This window comes from Pinus tabuliformis, chromosome 3_2 (genome assembly GCF_031772625.1).
Source record: "Pinus tabuliformis cultivar Carrire ecotype Pingquan chromosome 3_2, CPIR1, whole genome shotgun sequence".
Taxonomy (NCBI): domain Eukaryota; kingdom Viridiplantae; phylum Streptophyta; class Pinopsida; order Pinales; family Pinaceae; genus Pinus; species Pinus tabuliformis.
In genome coordinates this window covers 1,117,368,951-1,117,388,602 of record NC_142302.1, presented here as the reverse complement: position 1 = coordinate 1,117,388,602, position 19,652 = coordinate 1,117,368,951, and the positions used below count along the sequence as shown (strand labels likewise).

Genomic DNA, 19,652 nt, shown 5'->3' with positions numbered 1-19,652 from the left:
TAGGGTCCCAAAATAAAACACATGCATAGACAATACTAGCAATAGTAGGAATAGTTTCACAATTTTGGAAATCCACATTTATCCCTATCAAGTGTTGTCACTATGAAAGGACAATTACTTAATGTCTCATCAATTCTTGGTTATGCCTTTTTCACATATTCAGAAAATTTGCCAATGCTTATGGTCTTTATATGAATGCACAAAAATCTATTTTGTATCAAAACCATGTTTGCTATTGATGCCAAGTTGATGGGTTTGGGTATGAAATATTTGGGATACCATATTAAACCATGTAATTATAGGAATGTCGATTGGCTCTGGCTAGTTGATTGATTTTTTAGGAAAATCTTTGGATGGGAATATAGGAATCTATCCCTGGGCGGGCGTGTTATCCTTTTCCAAGCTGCTCTAAACCAACTAGGGGTATACTAGGCCCATCTTTTCCACATTCCTGCTGCTATCATCCTCTCCCTCAATCGGGTTATGGCTAATTTAATCTAGGGGGAAGTCATGTGCAAAAAAAAAAATCACCTTACGAAAATATCCAAGATTACTCTGCCAAAGGTCGTGTCCTAGGTTATGGTGATGTTGACATATCCCGGAATAGCTTATAGATGCCCTTAATAGAAGAGGCATTTTCTTCTAGAGTCAAGCCATTTCTATTTGGAGGGGTCTGTATCCTATCTAGAAGTGTGCTCAGGAACTGGGTTTATCTGGTCATTGGGACCTAGAATGGGAGCGCATAATTGCTGGGATGAAACAACTTGGGATTTGTCGAGCTGGAAGACATGACAAGTTAATTTGGTCAAGGAAGATGAAGAAAGAAAACATTAATGTGGCAGATATATACCTCTCTCTCTGTTCCATGGATTCAAATCTAACTGAGAAACACATTTTATTTGTTTTTTGGAAATCCAAAATCCCCATCAAAATTATACTCTTTACCTGGCTGGTTTTCCATAACAAAAATCTAACATGGGAAAATTTGCAAAAGAGGCAATGGCATGGACCTGGCATATATCCTATTTGTAAAGAGGAATCTGAAAACAACAACCATATCTTTCTCACTTGTCCTCTCACTACTCAAGTCTGGAAAGGACTCTCTTCTCACTTTGGCTTTTCATATATCCAACATGTTTGCATTGAGGACTGTCTATAATGGTGGAGATCTCAAAACACTGAATGGAGGATCATTCCACCTATACTTTTTTGGGAAATTTGGAAGTGGAGAAACAACCACATCTTTCAGAATTGCATTGAGAATTTCTACAAGGTTATTGAAAATATTATCATCTACTACACTCTATATTCCACAAATGACATTTGCTACAAGGTCCCTAGACACAAGAGGACTAAAGTTCAGCGGATATACCCTATGGGCTTTTTTGATGGGGCTACACAACAGCACATGTGGTTTTGGTTTTTGGCTTGCCATCTCGAAGGAACTGATTTGCAGAGCTTTCTAGCAAGGAGACAAGGGCACTAACACTAAAGTTGATGTAATGGCCTTATGGGGCCTTCTATGGTTCACAATTTTACTGGATATTCCTCTCATTCACATCCATGGAGATTCAAAAGTTATAATCGATCATATTATGGGATCAGCAAAAATCACAAATCTCTTAGTACTTGGATGGCTGACGAGGATAGAATTGTTATGGATGGAACTCAACAATTCCACTATCAGCCTTCAGGCATGTTGACAGGAAACAGAATATGGATGCAGATTAATTATCGAAGAGGGGCTTAATTGGCACCACTGGAAAAATGCACTTAACTATTTCCCTGGGCCAGAAGAACATTGATGTTGAGGACTTCCCCTTCCCTGGCTAAGTTTCCTCCATCTTCTCTTTAATTTTGCAAAATAAATTATACTGTACTTGTCTTTTAACCTTTTTATCTGCTTCTTATCATCTGCAGACGAAGAAATGCTGCTTATTCACACTGTACAGACATTTTGATGGAGGGATTATGTTCTGAGTGCATCTTTTGTTTTGCTGTTTCTGGCATGTATTTGATCATGCTTGTTTCAATCTGAATATGTATATGGACTATGGATTGTATATTTCCCTTTACATGCCACTTGACACTGTCAATTCTCGGCAGGTTTGTGGTTTGGCATTTCTGATGGGGCTCATATATTGTGAACTTTTGAAGGCATCTGTTATCTTCAATATCTGATATTAATATAAAATTATGCTTTTTTCGGACTGAAAAAAAAAAAAAACTGGGGTTCTTCCTGTAATCATTTAAGGTTCCGAATTGAATAGTTTGATCTAATTTTGATTATTTCCACAGTTCAATTTGGCATTTTATGATCAAGTTCCAACTCTAAATATAATCCATTCAATTTATACGATAGTAACTCAATTTGCATTTCAGGATTATACTTGGATCTTTTGAATCTTCCTCAATCATCAACTCTCGTAATAAAATTGAGATACTTCGTATTGCATCTTTTTAACCGGTCAATAATTACACTTCTATATAAGAAAATTAATATTCATCTCCATATAAATTTGGACTATGATGAATCGATATAGACAATAAAAGTAAAGTCATTAGAAACTACTCAGGCCATTGGATGATTCAGTGAATAAAGATTGTATTTTGGGCCATATGAATCAATATAAACAATACCCGTAAAATCGCTAGAATCTACTCGGGTCATTCTATTATTCAGTCAATAAAGATTGTATTGAGTCCAATGTCTTCAAAGTCAAATCATCAAACACTCCTCAGGTTAACCTAAGATTATATTCAGTGCAAAGTCTTCAAATTTATAAAAATGCTTTTGTATTTATTTCTTTTCCTTGAACCTGGTGAGCTAGCTAGACTGGTTGTGTGTGAATAAAGATTGTATTTTGGGCTATATGAATCAATATAAACAATAGCCGTGAAATCACTAGAATCTACTCAGGTCATTCCATGATTCAAAGAATAAAGATTATATTCAGTCCAGTGTCTTCAAAGTCAAATCATTAAACACTACTCAGGTTAACCCAAGGTTATATTCAGTGCAAAGTCTTCAAATTTATTTATTTCTTTTGTATTTATTTCTTTTCCTTGAACCTGGTGAGCTAGCTAGAGTGGTTGAGTGCTTTGAACTCATGCATGAGGCCTCGTGGTCAATTCTCTGCATTGATTACTACTGTAGCATGCCTCGCTCAATATGACTGTTGAGACAGGGACAGTAATCAACACCAACAGGCTTGCACTGGTTACCATCTGTGAATGTGAGGAAATGCCCAAGAGTTTCCTCACAAGGTATTCCTTGGAAAAAAAAATGTTATTTTTCCCATTTATAATCCTTTTAAAAGTGGGGTTTTAGCAATATAACAAGGACTACTCATCTTAATAGTTTAAAGAAAACGTTTTACTAAAATTTGTATATTGGAAAGACTAGCATGGTGTACACCAGAGTCTATATGTTTCTAACGAATGACAGAAGCCTCTTACAATATCAAAGTAGAGCACCATAATAAGCACTGAAGAAAGAACATTCATGTAGACAGGGAGCAAATAATTGAGGCCTTGGTGAGGAATTGTCACTTTTCATATAACAAACAATTAACCGTTAAGCCTTTTATAGCAATAAATCAATCTTTCAGCCTTCATATAAAACCAATATTTAGTGGACCTATGTAGTCACACCTGTGACAGAATTATGAATTCAAGTAGCATTAGAATTATGAATCAAAGGAAAGCTGCACTTCAAACATATAACAGAACTCAGACATGGACAACTGTGGTCTTGGACAATGGAGAGGCAACAGTATGAAGAATTATTGGGACTAGCAATGACTGGGGACCAGCAACTACTATCTAAATTCTTGAAAATTAACATGGCCAGTAGCCTGGGCGTGTTCCACAGCTTCCTACAAAATAAATTAAAACATGAGAAATCAGGCCCTCCAAATATGCCCCAAAAATAGAACTTCAAAATTGGAAGGTAACGTAGATGAAAAAGTTGCAATTGTTTCAAACCTTTTGACCTACTACTCCTATTTGACAGACCCCACATCGCAAAGTGAAATTTGCAGTATCTGTGTAACTCCTCTTCCTGCAGAACCAAGTTCATAAAGATAAATTCTCTTCTATCAGCTGAATAAAAACGCATTTGAACTACAAAGAACAATGAGGAACAAGATGTTCTTGTTACTACGTAAGATCTTACAAAAACTCCAAAAGAATAAGATGAAAAGAAAGAAAAAGGCCTTCCAACAAGATAAAAACACCTTTGCTCTTCTTTAACGAGACTCTCAGCAAGTGTTTCAGCTACACCAATGCTACCATCTTCGTTAATAGGAAAAATTGTTTGGTCAACTACATCAGGAGCACCCTCAAAAGGTGACATCTGCAAACAAAAGCATAGCCAGTTACTCGTATCATATATCAAATCAAGATAAACTAGGAAGAAAAGTTAATCGGAATCTATGAATATAATGCTAGTAGGAATGCTAGTGGATCTGCGAACAAGAAATCAATCCTGAGAATTCAATAGCTTATATCAACAAATCAAAAAGTATGACTTAAACAAATGGTTTAATTGTACCATACAGCTAAAGCATCATAATGCAAGCCATCGTAAATCAGCATGACTCGTTCTGTGTAGCCTTTTCCCTGTCAAGTAATATTGCCCTTAAATACATAGAAAATCATGCTCAGCATTTATAAGATTAGCGCAGATGCAGCTGCAAATCTAACAAGAAACGCCTTCTAATCTTCCTTTCTACTTGTATCTAAAACGTCAAGGTAAGATGCAATGCAAGAGATATGCCTCTATAGACACACCTCTTAACAAGGGTAAGAAAAACACCTGGCCATACAGGTCGCAACGGGATGATTGGACATCGTATGCTGCAATTTCACGACCATAATAATCTGCTAAAATTGACAGCTCAATGGCACCTGCAAATTTAGGAAGATAACTCTCAGGAAGATCACCTTTTCAGTTAATAACAAATAATCATGCACTAAATTAAGGTTCTTGACAGCAGAACTAAATCATAGACGGTTAATCTTGTTACCGCATGAGAAACTTGGCTTACCATTCCCACTGTCCTTTTTTAAATTCCAATATTTATTCTTGAATATCTTAAATCAACCATCTTTGCCGAAAACATAAGCATGGAATGATTAAACTAATAAAAAATGCAATCATGCCCAACTCGTATAATTCAAGAGAGAAGCAAAAGTAACTTTTTAAAGTTTTAATCTTGGGAAGTTTAACCCTGCCAATGGAAATAATGTAAGATTATATGTTTAATGTACACAAATGGAAATGATTAGACTAAGAAAAGTATAAATCATGCCCAGCTAGTATATAATTCAATAGATAAGCAAAAGTTACTTCTTTGGGATGTTTAACTATGCCAATGGAAATAAGAAAAAAGATAATATTATTAACCTCCCGAAATTACCTAGAAGGTAGATCAATAGGACTCAAAAGTACACTGGTAGTGATAAGCAATTCTAGAAGCTATAAGTGTAAGTGATTACATCCATCAACACAGTTGAAAAGTGGCCTAATCCAGTCACAGTAGAAGTAGAAATAGAAGCAGAAGAAGAAAAAGCTACTTTGAGACCCGTATACACCACCACAGCAGTATAGGAAGCTCCAGATTCCGTGTCTACCTCAGCGATGGGGCCTATGCACTGCCAAAAAAGGCCCTTAGGAGAATATATGGGACTGAGAGGACCTCGCAGGGAAATCCTGAGAAGAAACCTGGAACCGACGGATGAAACTCTCCTAATACTCTATTCAGAGAAAGTAATAATCAGACAGTACAAACTGAAAGAAAAAAGAAGAATATTTCAATTATTTTCACTTCAAGATAAGAAGGTGATGCTAAAGATTGTAAAATAAGCCTTTCCAGTGGGAATATAATTTGGAGAAAAATGTTAACAAGTTCTCGATAATAAGCTTGACCTGCAATATCAATCTAAGAAAAACGAAGCTGGCCAATTCCCGGAAGACACTTAGAGATACCCATTTAAAGACCCAAAAGTTTAAGACTTGTGAGGGAGGTGGGTGTGGAGCTGCACAATAGTTTATCAGCGGAGAAATCTCTACATACAGACCATGTAAATGACCATACTAGAGACCTTTGAGAACACATGAGGAATTGTTCGAGTATGCAACTCAGAGTAATTAATTGTATAATAAGAAAAAATAAGTCCAATAATGATTCATGAATTGTCGTGTCTTATATCCAGACTCTAATTAAAAAAAATATATCTTATTAATTTCATCTCTCAATGAATCATAATTAAGGTTAGTAACTATTTTTTTAATCCTATATTTGAGATCTACACATACAGAAAAGATCATTACACTTCACATTTTCATGTCCGATACACGGAAGGCTAACATGTATTGATGTTCTTGAGTGAACCCAAATCACAACATACAAGCCACACAGGTCAACCTACAATCCACGGTCCAGTATGTATAATTATTAATAAAATAAGACGAGTACAATAATACATTCCGTTGTCTTATATCTTAAACTACAGCTAGTGAAAAGTTATCTCATTAATTTCATCGTTGTCAATGAATCATAATTAAGGTCAATGTTGCACGAGGCGGGGAAGTTTTTTTGAAGTGAAGAGTCGGAAGTATGAACTTTCAAAAATCTTCAGAAGCGTGTGTGTAAATATATGTATATATATACACTTTTAATTCCTCTCACAAAAATCTTCAGAAGCGAAGCATTTCAGAAGCATCTATATATATATATATATATATTCAAAAAACATCTAAAATACCAAATTAATTGCAGAAGATATGAAAACATGCATATTTGTATTGAGAAATGTAAATAGTTTCAGGCTTCATAATTGTTGTACTCATTTCAATATGTATCCTATGTAACAAACAAGAAAAGAATAAAGGAAAATTATTATTATTAAAGCATGGGTTTCATGCTCATTATTGATGGTATTCTAGGTAAAAGCATGTTCTTCATGCTTTTAGGGTTTGTTAGGTCTTAGGATTTATTGTCATTAGTCAATAGATTCAACATCATGTTTATAAGACTCTTCCGGGCAATTTGTAATTGTAAAAAGAATTATTTTTAAGTCTAGAAAGTCTTAGAATCTCCAAAAGTACAAGTCGGCCCTGGGATCATCAAGTCAGCCTAAAGGAGGGAATTCGACCCCTTGAGAAGGCTATATAAAGGAGCAATTCGACTTCATTTGAGACACACTCACTCACAAGTTCGATCTACAAGAAAGAGTTTGATCTGTAGTTGGAAAAGGCAGAAGGAGAGTGAAGGTCTAGAAGAAGCTAGAAGGACGAAATTTCTTTTTTTTGGGCTCTATCTCTCTCACGCATGTGAAATTCTAGGGTTTCTGGGTTGCAAAAATAGGCCGAAGTTGCAGGTTCGAGTTGCAGTAGGACGAGGTGCAAAATCTGGTAACTGGAAGAGGGAAAACCCTTATGTTGACCTCATTGACATTGGGAGAGTTGTCTTGCTCTAATTAGGTCTCAGGAGGAGGCTATATTAGGGTTTTCAAGAAGCTACAAGGACGAAGTTGTTGGGTCGAAGTGGTAGGTCGAATAACAGTACTATCATTGGTAGGTCGAAGTTGCAAGGTGTAGCAGTTTGGTGCAAAATAAAATAAGGACTTGAGAAAGTGTTGACTTGGTACTAGGAGAAGGACTTGGTCTAGGGATTGGGTCTTTGTATTTCATTTGAAGCAGATTCTAAGAGGAGAAGAGTTTCTGGGTTTTGCCCTACCTGAGAGCCTAAGGTCCAATGGAATGTGCAATAGCTCTACACATGTGACATTTATCCATAGTCCAAGAACTCGCTCCATTTTTGGAATGCGAGCGAGTTTCAAGGTATTCCTATTGTCAATGTGTTAACACTCAAATTCAATGTCAACAGCATCACAAGATGGCCCAAAATTGCAGGTATTCTGCCCCGTAACGAGTTTTCGCTGAGATCTAAAACCTACAAATTAGTTAAATTGCCTATTTCTAGAGGAATGGCACTGACGAAATTATTGTCCGCAAGGAGGAGATTGGTAAGATTTTGCATTTGTCTCAAGGAAGAAGGTATACTTCCATGGATGTTGTTTGAAGAAATGTCAAGGTAATCTAATGCAGAAAGCTTAGAGATATTACCTGGTAAGAAACCTATAAAGGGGTTGTTCTGCAGACGAATGCATTCAAGTGAGACATAATATTGTAGAAGGTTAGTGATGTTCCCCTCTAATTGATTATTGAAGATGGCAAGACAGATCAAAGAGGTACCGTTGCATAGCCCAGAGGGAATCGATCTGCACAATCCATTGGAATATGAATTAAGCTTCTCCAGGTTCCCAAAGCTTCCAAATGGAGCAGGCAGTGGGCCTTTAGACATGTTTTCACTAAGATACATCTAGCTCCTGCAGATTTGTACGATTGGCAAAGGATGAGGGGATCAACCCTGACATGTTATTGGAATCTAAGTGCAAGACTCAAATTCTTCAAAATGCCCATTTCATATGGTATAACCCCAGTCAAATTATTGGTGGATGCATCAAATGCCTCCAACTTCAATAGTCTAGTGAAAAACCCCCAAGGGATGGAGCCCGTAATATGATTTTCATAAACTCATAAATATCTCAAATTTTCCAGCAAAGCTATCTCCCATGGTATCGTACCTTCTATGGAGTTCTCATAAACTGCAATGGCTTCGACGTGGTTGCAGTTGTCAATGGAAGAAGGGATGGTACTGGTCAAATAGTTTTGTAACAATGTCATCTCTCAATGTTTTTTAGATTCCTAATTTCCCAGCGAATCTTTCCTTGCAATCTCGCAGTGTCGAAATATGAAATTCGCAGCAGGTTGCAACTGGTGATTTTGGGCAGTAGAGAGCAACTGAAATAGTTGGAGTATGCGGTTATTGTATCAACATTGGCAAGCTTTCCAATTGACGAAGGAATGATACCATTGAGATTATTTGTATCCACCAAGAGCATAGTCAAGCTTATTAGATTACCCAGTGTAGGCGAAATAATACCTGATATATTGTCGACACTGATATTGTTGGTACTAATATCAAAACTATAAGAATGCTACAATTTGCAATATCCAGAGGGATGAAGCCCGTGAAGAAATTGTTGGCGACATTGAGTTCTCGAAGCTTTGTACCCGATAACCTATTGCTCGAAATTTGGAGCTTCTCCAGGGAAACAATCTTGCCTATTGCACTTGAAAGACGGGCATAGAGCCCATTATATGGCAGGGAAATTGATGTGACCCGCCTTCTATAACTGTTGCAGTGGACTCCTTCCCAGCTACACAAATTGACATCAAAAGAGTTGTTGTTTCTCCAACTTGAAAGAACATTCAAAGGAACTACAAAAGATGACTTGATTTCTAAAAGTGCCACTCCATCTGCCGACAGACCATTACTGTTGCAAATAAGTGCAGGTAATGGGCCAAAATAACTGATGTGAGTATTAATGACAATAAACATTAACATTAGACACGGAAGATTATAACTTTCATTCTCAACTTGCCTACTCTGTTGGCTGGACCAAGCAACATCCTGAGCAATTGGCTAAGTGAATCTTGGATAAATATGGTGCGAGTGGCTCCTATAGTCAGTGACCACAAAACTTGGTAACCCTACCCTCTTTGACGATAAAATTTATCATCCAATTCAAGCATCTAAGTATTTGTGTGAGCATAGTAACTAATTATTTATTTAAATTTTATATGGGAATCGTGACTCGTGAGAGACAAGAACCTAGTCATCTTTGACCAAACTACTTATCAGTAACTGTGTCAGCCATCTTCAGACTAATATAATATTCATACAACTCAAAAGTCAAAGTACTTATGTGATGATGGTGAGAAGATGAACCAAAGTAATACTACCCCTTTCGACCAAAGTACTTTCCATACAATTCACGCCAAGAGATTTTGTGGAGTCGTTGTCTTTTATCCAGTATTTAACCTACACTGAACATTCGTTGACAAGGAAATTTGAACTGTAAACTGCGGCTTAGTGCCTTTAGTCGTCGACATGTGTTACGGTGCTACAACAATAGCCTAAAAGAGAATACTGTTGGAAGTTATCACTGGAAGAAAGACTAGACTCCACGAAGTCTTTGAGCAATTCTTATTTCCATTGTGTTTTCGGCACGAACAGTTAGGCACCAAAATCAGCGACGTACGTTGAATGTAACATCTAATTTTCACAGGCAGGATGTCAAAAGCAACATGTTTGATTGGTGCACCAACAGGTAGGCAAGAGGTCAAAGAGCACATGTTTGCTCAGTACGCCCACGACTTTTGGCGAGCAAGGAAGTTTGTGTGCAGCTTTTGAAAAATTAGAAGCCATTCAGAACATACAAAGTCACCCCCCTCCTTACCTTTTCTTGTTTTTCTTCTTATTGGTTGGATGCAAATATTATGATATATAATGAATATCATAAAAGCATAATAACTAAAGTATACACTCATTGCATCCTCGCGTTTAATATTTTTTGACAAACAGTGTGTAAAAATGTTAAATTTAAATATTTAAAAATTTTATCTTATATAATTTTTAATTATTTTATATCTATAATTCCAATAATTCAAATTAAATATATTTTAAAATGAAACAGCTAATAATTTGATTGGGCTAGCTTAGCTTTCTATTCATCCATTTTTATATTTTAAAATGAAACAGCTAATAATTTGATTGGGCTAGCTTAGCTTTCTATTCATCTATTTTTATAGTTATCCATTGATCCAAATGGATAAACGAGTTAAGATTTTTATTTATTTGAGGAAGTTACTTATATTCTCAAATTGATTGTGCTATTTTCATATTGACTAGTATAATTTCACTGTAAAGTTAATCAATTAATGGGCTGAGATTGCAGTTTTCATGTACTCGGGGAACTAGTTTGAGCAGTTTAATTGAAATTTTTTTATTAATTGTTGCTGCATTCCCCCTTGAAAGGCTCTGATAATATTTCGATGCTGAAATTTAAAAATGTTGGATCAAATGTACATGTTTCGTTGAAATTATAACAATTTAATAATCCTACCGGTGTCTCTTTGCACCTTCTGGGGCAATTGCTAGTACTATTGTGACTCATATTTTGTAGTCCCATTCACCTATTTAGTTCACTTGTGGACATTAATAAAATTTATCTTTCTTGTTTCTTTTTAAGTTTCTATACATTTACAGAATTATTACCCTCAATGAGGTTATAAGATGACTAAAAACATTAATTCCCTAAGCAATGACAAAATCCATCCATCTACTTTACAACTTCCCAGTTAACCAAGCCCCAAGGGTTCGCTCAACCGGTCAAATCAGTACCTTGCCGATTGGGAGGTCACAGGGTCAATTCTCCCCGAAGCCCTTGGGGTTAGGCCTAGTTATTGGTCCAGGGGCTTGATTCCCTTCAGGGTTGATCAGCTCAGATATTTTCGTGGGCATAGCGGCCACCCAATGACCAGAGTGTCCGTGAACCACACCAAAAAAAAAAATCTTCCCAGTGAACCAAGTCAAGGGTTAGATGACCCTCAACTAGGACTCAGGGGTTGAATTGTAACTTTTAGATCCATTTTATGAAAATGGCAACAAATGACATATCAGTAAACAGTGTGTGGCACAGAAACCATATCCTACCATCTCAGGGCCAAATTTCTGTATGAAAGATAATCTCGAAAATGGAGACATTTTATACTGTTAAGTTCAGAAGGATAATAACCCAAATTTTGCGCAATTAATCCCCAGCAAGCAAAGAATAACGAGAATCGGGAAGGAGAGGTGAGTTCGTTATTAAATTGTTTAAAGTACAAATGTGCAGAAATTGCATGTGAAACCAATGGTTTTCCAGAAGGTTTCAGCATGTTTCTATAGGAAAAACAAAGAATGTTGGATAGAGAATAAAATTGTGAATAAAACGCCAAAAAAACACTTTAAAACAATTGTGTAAGTTGCCCCTGTATAGTTTTACACTGTGTAGAGATTGTCCCCACCTTTCAAGCCCTTGATTTTGCAACAATAAGCAATTAAAGCATGTTAAAATTGGCAACTAGGGCCAAATTCCACCTTAGGACAGCTCATATGATGGAGATGATTATTGCATTGGATTCCTCTTTTCGAGAGGTCCAATTTTGATATAAAGATTATCTCATTCTGACAGCAGAAATGGAATTTCTTCAACAAACATTAATATAAATACTACTGCAGATATCACACCGTAATACAGAAACAAAAATATGCACACATTGACACAATTATTTTGGACTAATGTCCCCGAAAAGACCCAATGTGGGAAAACCGGTGTAGCAAGGGAGTATTTTATTATTCAGCAATTTTCTTGTACAATAGGGTGCCAAACTGGCTTACCCACAGATAGACAAACTTCCAGCGCTTTTCTAAACCCAGCGTAGGCCCTACTGACCTCTACTACAGCCTGAAACCCTCTGCGTCAACCTGAAACCCTCTGCGTCAACCTACTGAGGCTCTGCGCAACCTCTTCGTGCTTCTGCGTCACTCCTGCAACCTCTGCGTGGATGACGCGGGCCCTTCTGGCTCTATGCAGTCTCTGGTGCCTCTGCGTGGGTTCCTCTAGCTCTGCGTTTGCCTCTTCTGCGCTGATCTCCCGTCTCTCTATTCCGTACTTGCTGCCTCCTAACTGCTCTCTAGACCATTGGTTCAATTTCTCAGCGAACCCCACTCCAGAAATTGAATTGATTGGTCTCCCTCAGTGTGTTCTCCAAGTGCCCCTCAAGCTTCCTCTTATACTTTTCCTGTTGACATCTCAATGGCCAAGATTAAGTCCCTAATCAACGGCTAAGATTAGATCTGGCTTGATCCATGTCTTTTGGACCATTCTAACACATATTCATATTAATACACATTAATATTTTATTTTCCCTGAGTTTAGACTTAGGGACTCCATTAAAAATATTAATTATTTTAATATCTCCTGATCTGTTTAAAATCTGCCCAAACCCTTTCTAGGTATTGGAGATCTTATGTGCCCCAACCTCTCCACCAAATTTCGTGGCTAGAGCACATCCAATGCTACCCTAAATCAACATTCCCTCTTAACGAGGACTGTGTTCTACCAATACTCCTCACTGAGTATTACTCTGATCATCCGGCATCAGTACCCGTGCTGATGCTAGGCCTTCCTACCCAACATCCCCTACACTACTGCCTCTTGTACTGCTCCCCATGACTCTGATACTGCCACTGTTGCATCTGTACGACAATTCCCTCTCTATCCGTGCTGCTGCTGGTCCTTTCTCCAACACTACATCCGCACTGCAACTCCCTCCGCATTTGTGCTACTGTTGGTCCTTTCTCTCAACACTGCATCTGCACTGCAACTCCCTCTTCATTTGTGTTGCTAACACACTACTTCTGAAAGGGGTTCTTTACCATCCCCATCTTTTCCCTGAAGTAGTCAAATTTTGACTTTCCAAGGGCCTTGGTGAGGATATCTGCCACTTGTTCCCTTGTAGGAGTGTAGCTCAATATACTTCGACCTATCATGGAACACTGGATTCTCAGAGAGTTTAATGCAACTCCGATTATCACACATGATCCTGGTTGCCTCCATATTTCTTCTGAATAGGTTTATCACCAGTTTTCTAAGCCATATGGCCTCACACGAAGTTTTGCTTGCTGCCATATATTCTCCCTCAGACGAGCTCAGAGCCACGGACCTATGTTTCCTACTACACCAGGAGGTCATTCCTGATCCAATGTTGAAACAATACCCAAAGGTACTTTTCCGATCCACTGAACTTCCTGCCCAATCTGCATCAGTAAATCCACTCAACTTGATATCCTTCCCCTTGTTGTACAAGAGCCCATAATCAATTGTTCCCTGTAAATACCTAAGAACGTGCTTGGCTGCTGCCCAGTGAGCCCTCTTTGGTTCCACCATGAACTGACTGAGGGTGTTGACAGCATAGCAAATATCTAGCCTGGTATTGACTAGATACATCAAGGACCCTATGAGCTGTCAGTATAGGGTGGGATCGATATCCTTGTCTTCTGATGCATCAATCTTCTTCTAGTTGGTGATCATTGGTGTAGCCATAGGTCTACAGTCTCCCATCCTGAATCTTTTCAGGATTTCTGTAGCATACCTTCCTTGCCCAAGGAAGATTTCTCCTTTCTGCTGCCAAACTTCCAACCCTAGGAAATAGTGCATTCGTCTCAGATCCTTCATATCGAATTATGTGGCTAGATTGTTCTTGCAGTCTTCAATTAGTCTGGATGATCCTATTAGGAAGAGATCATCCACATATAATACTAAGATAAGTGGCTCGCTCTCTATGACCAGATAGTAGAGATTCGGATCCACGTCACTCTTGACAAACCCCATCTTCTGCAAGTAGCCATCTATTTGACCATACCATGCTCTTGGTGCCTGCTTCAGCCCATACAAGGCTTTCTTCAGTCTGCATACATGAGACTTCTTCTCATGAGTTTCAAAGCCCTCTGGTTGTTCAACGTATACTTCTTCTTCTATTACCCCGTTCAGAAATGTTGTCTTGAGTCTTGACATCCATCTGATGGATCTCCCATCCCATCTGGGCTGCAAGAGATATCACGGTCCTAATAGATGTATACCTGGCTACGGAGGCGAAGGTTTCCTCATAATCAATCCCTTCCTTTTGAGCATACCCCTTAGCCACAAACCTAGCCTTTTATTTTTCAATACTGTCGTCCGCAGCATATTTGATCTTGTAAATCCATCTCGAACCTACCACAGATCTATCTTGAGGCCTTGACAACACCTCCCAGACATCGTTTACCATTATGGAGTTATACTCCACCATCGCATCTAGCCAGACCTGATGTTGAGCTGCCTCCTTGAAGCTGGCAGGCTCTCCATCCTGAGCTACTAACGCCTGATACTTGTCTGGTTGTTTTCGCTCCCTTTTACTGTTCCTTGGCTCTCCGATGAAGTTCTCTGCATCACGCAGAATCTGACGAAGTTCCCTGCTGGTTCTTCCTCTACCAACAAGTTCTTTTGTTCACTCATCTTCCTCATCCTAAGAATCTTCCTGTCCTGAGGAAGGATTCTTCACTTCCGTTGGTTGAAGAAGCATGACTAACGGATCCTCTTTCGACTACTCCTTTGAAGGAATTTCGCGAGATATTCTAAAGCCTCTGACCTCCATGAACTTTACATCTCGTCATACTACTACCTTCCTGCTCCTTGGAAGATAGATCCTGTATGCCTTGGCGTTCTCGCTATATCCTGCCAGATACCCCTTTTCTACAGTCTGATCCAGCTTCTTCCTCTTTTCTTCGGGTATGCGACAATATGCCAAACTCCCAAATACCCTGAAATGACTGACTTTAGGTGTCTTCCCAGTGAAGAATTTCTCAGGAGTAATCTTGCCCAATGCCCGATGAGGAGTCTTGTTCTGAATGTAGACAGCTGTGTTGCATGCTTCCACCCACAGGAATTTTGGCATGTCTTGATCATACAGCATGGCCCTAGCTGCCTCTACAATAGTCCTGTTTTTCCTTTCTACCACCCCATTCTGCTCTGGATTGTAGGGAATGGTCCACTCTCTTCTGATGCCCTCCTTGGCGCAATAATCGGTGAAGTCCTTATCGACATACTCTCCACCATTATCTGAGCGCAAGACTTTTATTTTCTTACCTGTTAGATTCTCCACTAGACCCTTGAATTCTTTGAATCGACAAAAAACCTCATCCTTGGTTTTCAGAAAATAGATCCAAGTTTTCCTCGAGTGGTCATCAATGAAGGTAAGGAAATACTTGGCACCACTGAGAGCTTTGACAGCCATAGGTCCACAGATATCTGAGCGTATCAATCCTAGTACACTCTTGGCCCTGTGGTTACTCCTAGGAAATGCCGCCTTGGCATACTTTCCTAGAGCGCATCCCCTGCATACATCATCTCGTTTCGTACTCAGATCCGAAACTCTTGTTACAGTGCTCCTGAGAATTCTCAAAGCTCCATGGTGCAAGTGACCCATCCTTCTGTGCCATAGTTCATTCAAGTCTTTGTCCCCATGACTGCCTATTAGTGCCATTGGAGATTCTAGTTGTAGTCTATACAACCGATTACTTTTGATCCCGATCTACACTTTCTTTTTCCAGCTTGGGTGTTTGACGCATACCTTTTCCTTGATGAAGTAGACGTCATAGCCCTTGCCTTGTAGTTGTGACACGGAAAGTAAGTTCATCCCCAATCCTGGTACATGCAGTACATTTGTGGCACGAAACCGCTCTCCCAATTCTATCTGAAAAACTATGGTACCCTTTCCTACTAGAGTACACTTTGCCTTGTTCCCCATGGTGATCTGAAATTTCATCTTCCCTTCTCAATATTCTAAGAAACACTCCCTGATTCCCGTCATATACCACGAGGCTCCACTGTCTATATGCCATACTTCTGATGATGTAGCACTAGTCATGCACGCCACTTCTTCTTCCAACCTGGAAGCCAACATAGAGAAATCGAAATCTCTCTCTCTTGTGAAATCTTCTGAAAATCTACGAGAGTCCCCTGAGGTGGATGCCTCTGCATCGTGGTCTCGACTCATAACTGATTTTCCCTTTCTATCTCTAATTACTTGCTCTGATACCATGTGAAAATTCTATCACTGCAACGATTGATTTACTTATCCTACTTATTTCATCACAAGTTATTCATGAAATTACTTCTACAAACATTAAAATAAATATTGCTGCAGATATCACACTGTAATACAGAGACAAACATATGCACACATTGACACAGTTATTTTGGACTAATGTCCCTGGAAAAACCCAATGTGGGAAAATTGGTGCAGCAAGGGAGGATTTTATTATTCAGCAATTTTCTAATACAACAAGGTGCCAAACTGGCTTACCCACAAATAGACAAATTTCTAGCAGTTCTTCTGATCTAGCGTAGGCCCTACTGACCTCTGCGTCAGCCTACTGAGGCTCTGCGCAACCTCTCTAGCCTTCTACGTCACTCCTACAGCCTCTGCGTGGATGACGCAGGCCCTTCTGGCTCTGCGCAGTCTCTGCTGCCTCTACATGGCTTCCTTTGGCTCTACTTCTGCCTCTGCACTGATCTCCTGTCTCTCTGTTCCGTACTTGCTGCCCCTGACTGCTCTCCAGACCACTGGTTCAATTTCTCAACAAACCCCACTCCAGAAATTGAACTGACTAATCTCCCTCAGTGTGTTCTCCAAGTGCCCTACAAGCCTCCTCTTATACTTTTCCTGTTGACATCTCAACGGCCAAGATTAAGCCCCTAATCAATAGCTAAGATTAGATCTAGCTTGATCCATGTCTTTTGGACCATTCTAACACAGATTTATATTAATACACATTAATATTTTATTTTCCCTAAGTTTAGACTTAGGGACTCCATTAAAAATATTAATTATTTTAATATCTCCTGATCTGTTTAGAATCTGCCCAAACCCTTTCTGGTTATTGGAGATCTTATGTGCCCCAATCTCTCCACCAAATTTAGTGGCTAGAGCACATCCGATGCTACCCTAAATCAACATAAGTATGGAAAAGGGAAAGATGGGACACATTATTTCAATCATGGATTCCCAAGTAGTACCCCTTTCTAAATCGATAGGCCATTAGGGCGGTCCCGCAAGACTAGGATAGAAAATTAAGCCCCCATCTAAGGTGAGGGAACAAGACTACAGTTAAAACTTAAGACCCTTCTCTCTTCCAAGTCACCCCACAATTCATGCCAAATTCCCAAAATACAAACAAGCATAAACACTCATATACAAAATGAATATAGTACCTTTTGACCAAAAGCCCACCTTCCAACATGCAATCTTGACAAATGGGCGAGGGGGCATATGATTGATGCAGGGGACGGAGATATGAATGGCACATCACATCGGCTATAAGGTGGCTCTCAAGGTTTGTTGACTGGAAGAGATGAATAGGAGAAAATTTCCTCCTAGGGGTCACCCACTTTTGGTCGGTAACACGGTTCTCTAAAAGGTTTCCCAAAACAATTTCACATATCATAAAGGAGCAAGATTTCAAGATAGATTTAGCAATTATATCACAACAAAATTAGAAACCATACTACATAAATTCAATATGCAAAATATAGAAGATATGTGGTAATCTTACAAAATTTCCGAAGAGAAACACTTCAATCAATCCTAGGAAACCATCTCCAAGAGAAACTCGCACCGCAAAAAATCACATTTTGCCCAAGTAGAAACAAGAAGACTAATTGGCACTCTTTAGAGAGAACAGAGTGATGAGCGAGTGCAAAAATGAAATAAGGCTACCTTGATTTATATGAGGTATAACAAGACCTTATTCATAATTTTACAAGCAAAGCCCCGAAACAAGTTTGCTCAAGTGTTCAAAAAGTGCGAGGTCACAAGCCAACATCAATATAGCTCAAAAATATAACAATAAATGTCAAAACAACCCATTATGACGTCATCCTCCATGAATGCTCAATATGCCACAAGCAAGTGACAAAAGGATCACGAGTGCCCCATACTCCAAGGAAAGATCAAAATACATGGGTATACCTCCAAAACCATGATGTCATCCCAATTGCACCCTATGTCACCCTTCTAGGGGCAAAAGGAATTATGTGGCACCATTGTACTCAAGCGTTCGACTCCAAAGGCGATGTGCAAGCTCTTCCATATCACCTCATGGATAACCAACCATCATCTGGGCTTCAAAACAAGCAACGCAAATCAAATAGTGTCAAGGCCGGCCTAGGGGTGTCTTGGGTCCATCTAGGCACGTCATCAATAAATTTAGTGTACAACCTTATAGGTTCAGTGTTTCAACATCTAGGATACTCATGAGTGAAGTACCATGGGGAAGCATCTCATATCCCAACACTCGTCTCTGGAAGGCAGGGGGCGGCGCTACCTCATCAAGGTCAAAATTGCTCTAGATGGAGTAAAATGGCCTCTTAAATGTTGCAGAAAAGGAGCAAGCTCATCTCTCAAAGGGTCCTTGTTATTATACTAATACCACTGGACAAAAACCTCTCAAGATCAAGTGAAGTCAATAATCATTAGAAACAATAACCATTAGAGCATTATAGTGGACGATATCTAATGTTAGGGGCACAAGAATACTCCACACAAAACTCACCTTCAAATGCCTAATTAGATCAGGACATGTAAACAAGTTACCTCACTTATATTTGAGATAATTATGTCAATAAACCTATTAGGTTTTTGCAGCCTCCAAAGGGAGTGACATGTCCCAAGTTAGCCCATCAATCCATAGGTATGTATGATAGTTATGGTTGTGAAGTGGGAAAGACTTCAAGGTAGGTGCCATAGCCATGTGACGAGTTAATGGGGGTCCAACATCCTAAGTGCATAGATGCAAGAAGGAGAAATCGTTTTGGCATGAGTTACTATTTTCCTCGACCTGCTCTGTCCACCCCTTTGGTGTGCCTTCTACTTCTTTATGATTTATCTTTATTAGGTGGATAGCTTAGGAGCCTAAGATTGATTTTTGAATTTTTCCAATACCCCTTTAAGATAAGGCAATTTATTGCTCATTGGGATTGGATCTTTCAAGATCTCCTTCCTTTGGATAAAGCATTAAATTCTTAAGGAACTAGGCGATGGCTAATGAGGAGAGTAGAGATCATGTTACGCTTTTGCCTATGCGCTAAATAAT

At 38.9% G+C, this 19,652-nt stretch overlaps 1 protein-coding gene across 1 annotated transcript in view; it reads right to left on the bottom strand.

The window, feature by feature from the left end:
* Nucleotides 1-3,538: 3,538 nt before the first annotated feature.
* LOC149184584 (OVARIAN TUMOR DOMAIN-containing deubiquitinating enzyme 2-like) overlaps nucleotides 3,539-19,652 on the bottom strand; it is a 75,457-nt gene continuing 59,343 nt past the window's right edge. The window contains exons 4-8 of the mRNA XM_089417621.1: nucleotides 4,820-4,911; nucleotides 4,561-4,623; nucleotides 4,239-4,357; nucleotides 3,988-4,063; nucleotides 3,539-3,878 (exon numbers count right to left, since the gene is read on the bottom strand). Of these exons, the coding sequence (XP_089273747.1) occupies nucleotides 3,822-3,878; nucleotides 3,988-4,063; nucleotides 4,239-4,357; nucleotides 4,561-4,623; nucleotides 4,820-4,911 (407 nt within the window). The 3' untranslated portion in view covers nucleotides 3,539-3,821. The remainder of the gene's footprint in view (nucleotides 3,879-3,987; nucleotides 4,064-4,238; nucleotides 4,358-4,560; nucleotides 4,624-4,819; nucleotides 4,912-19,652) is intronic.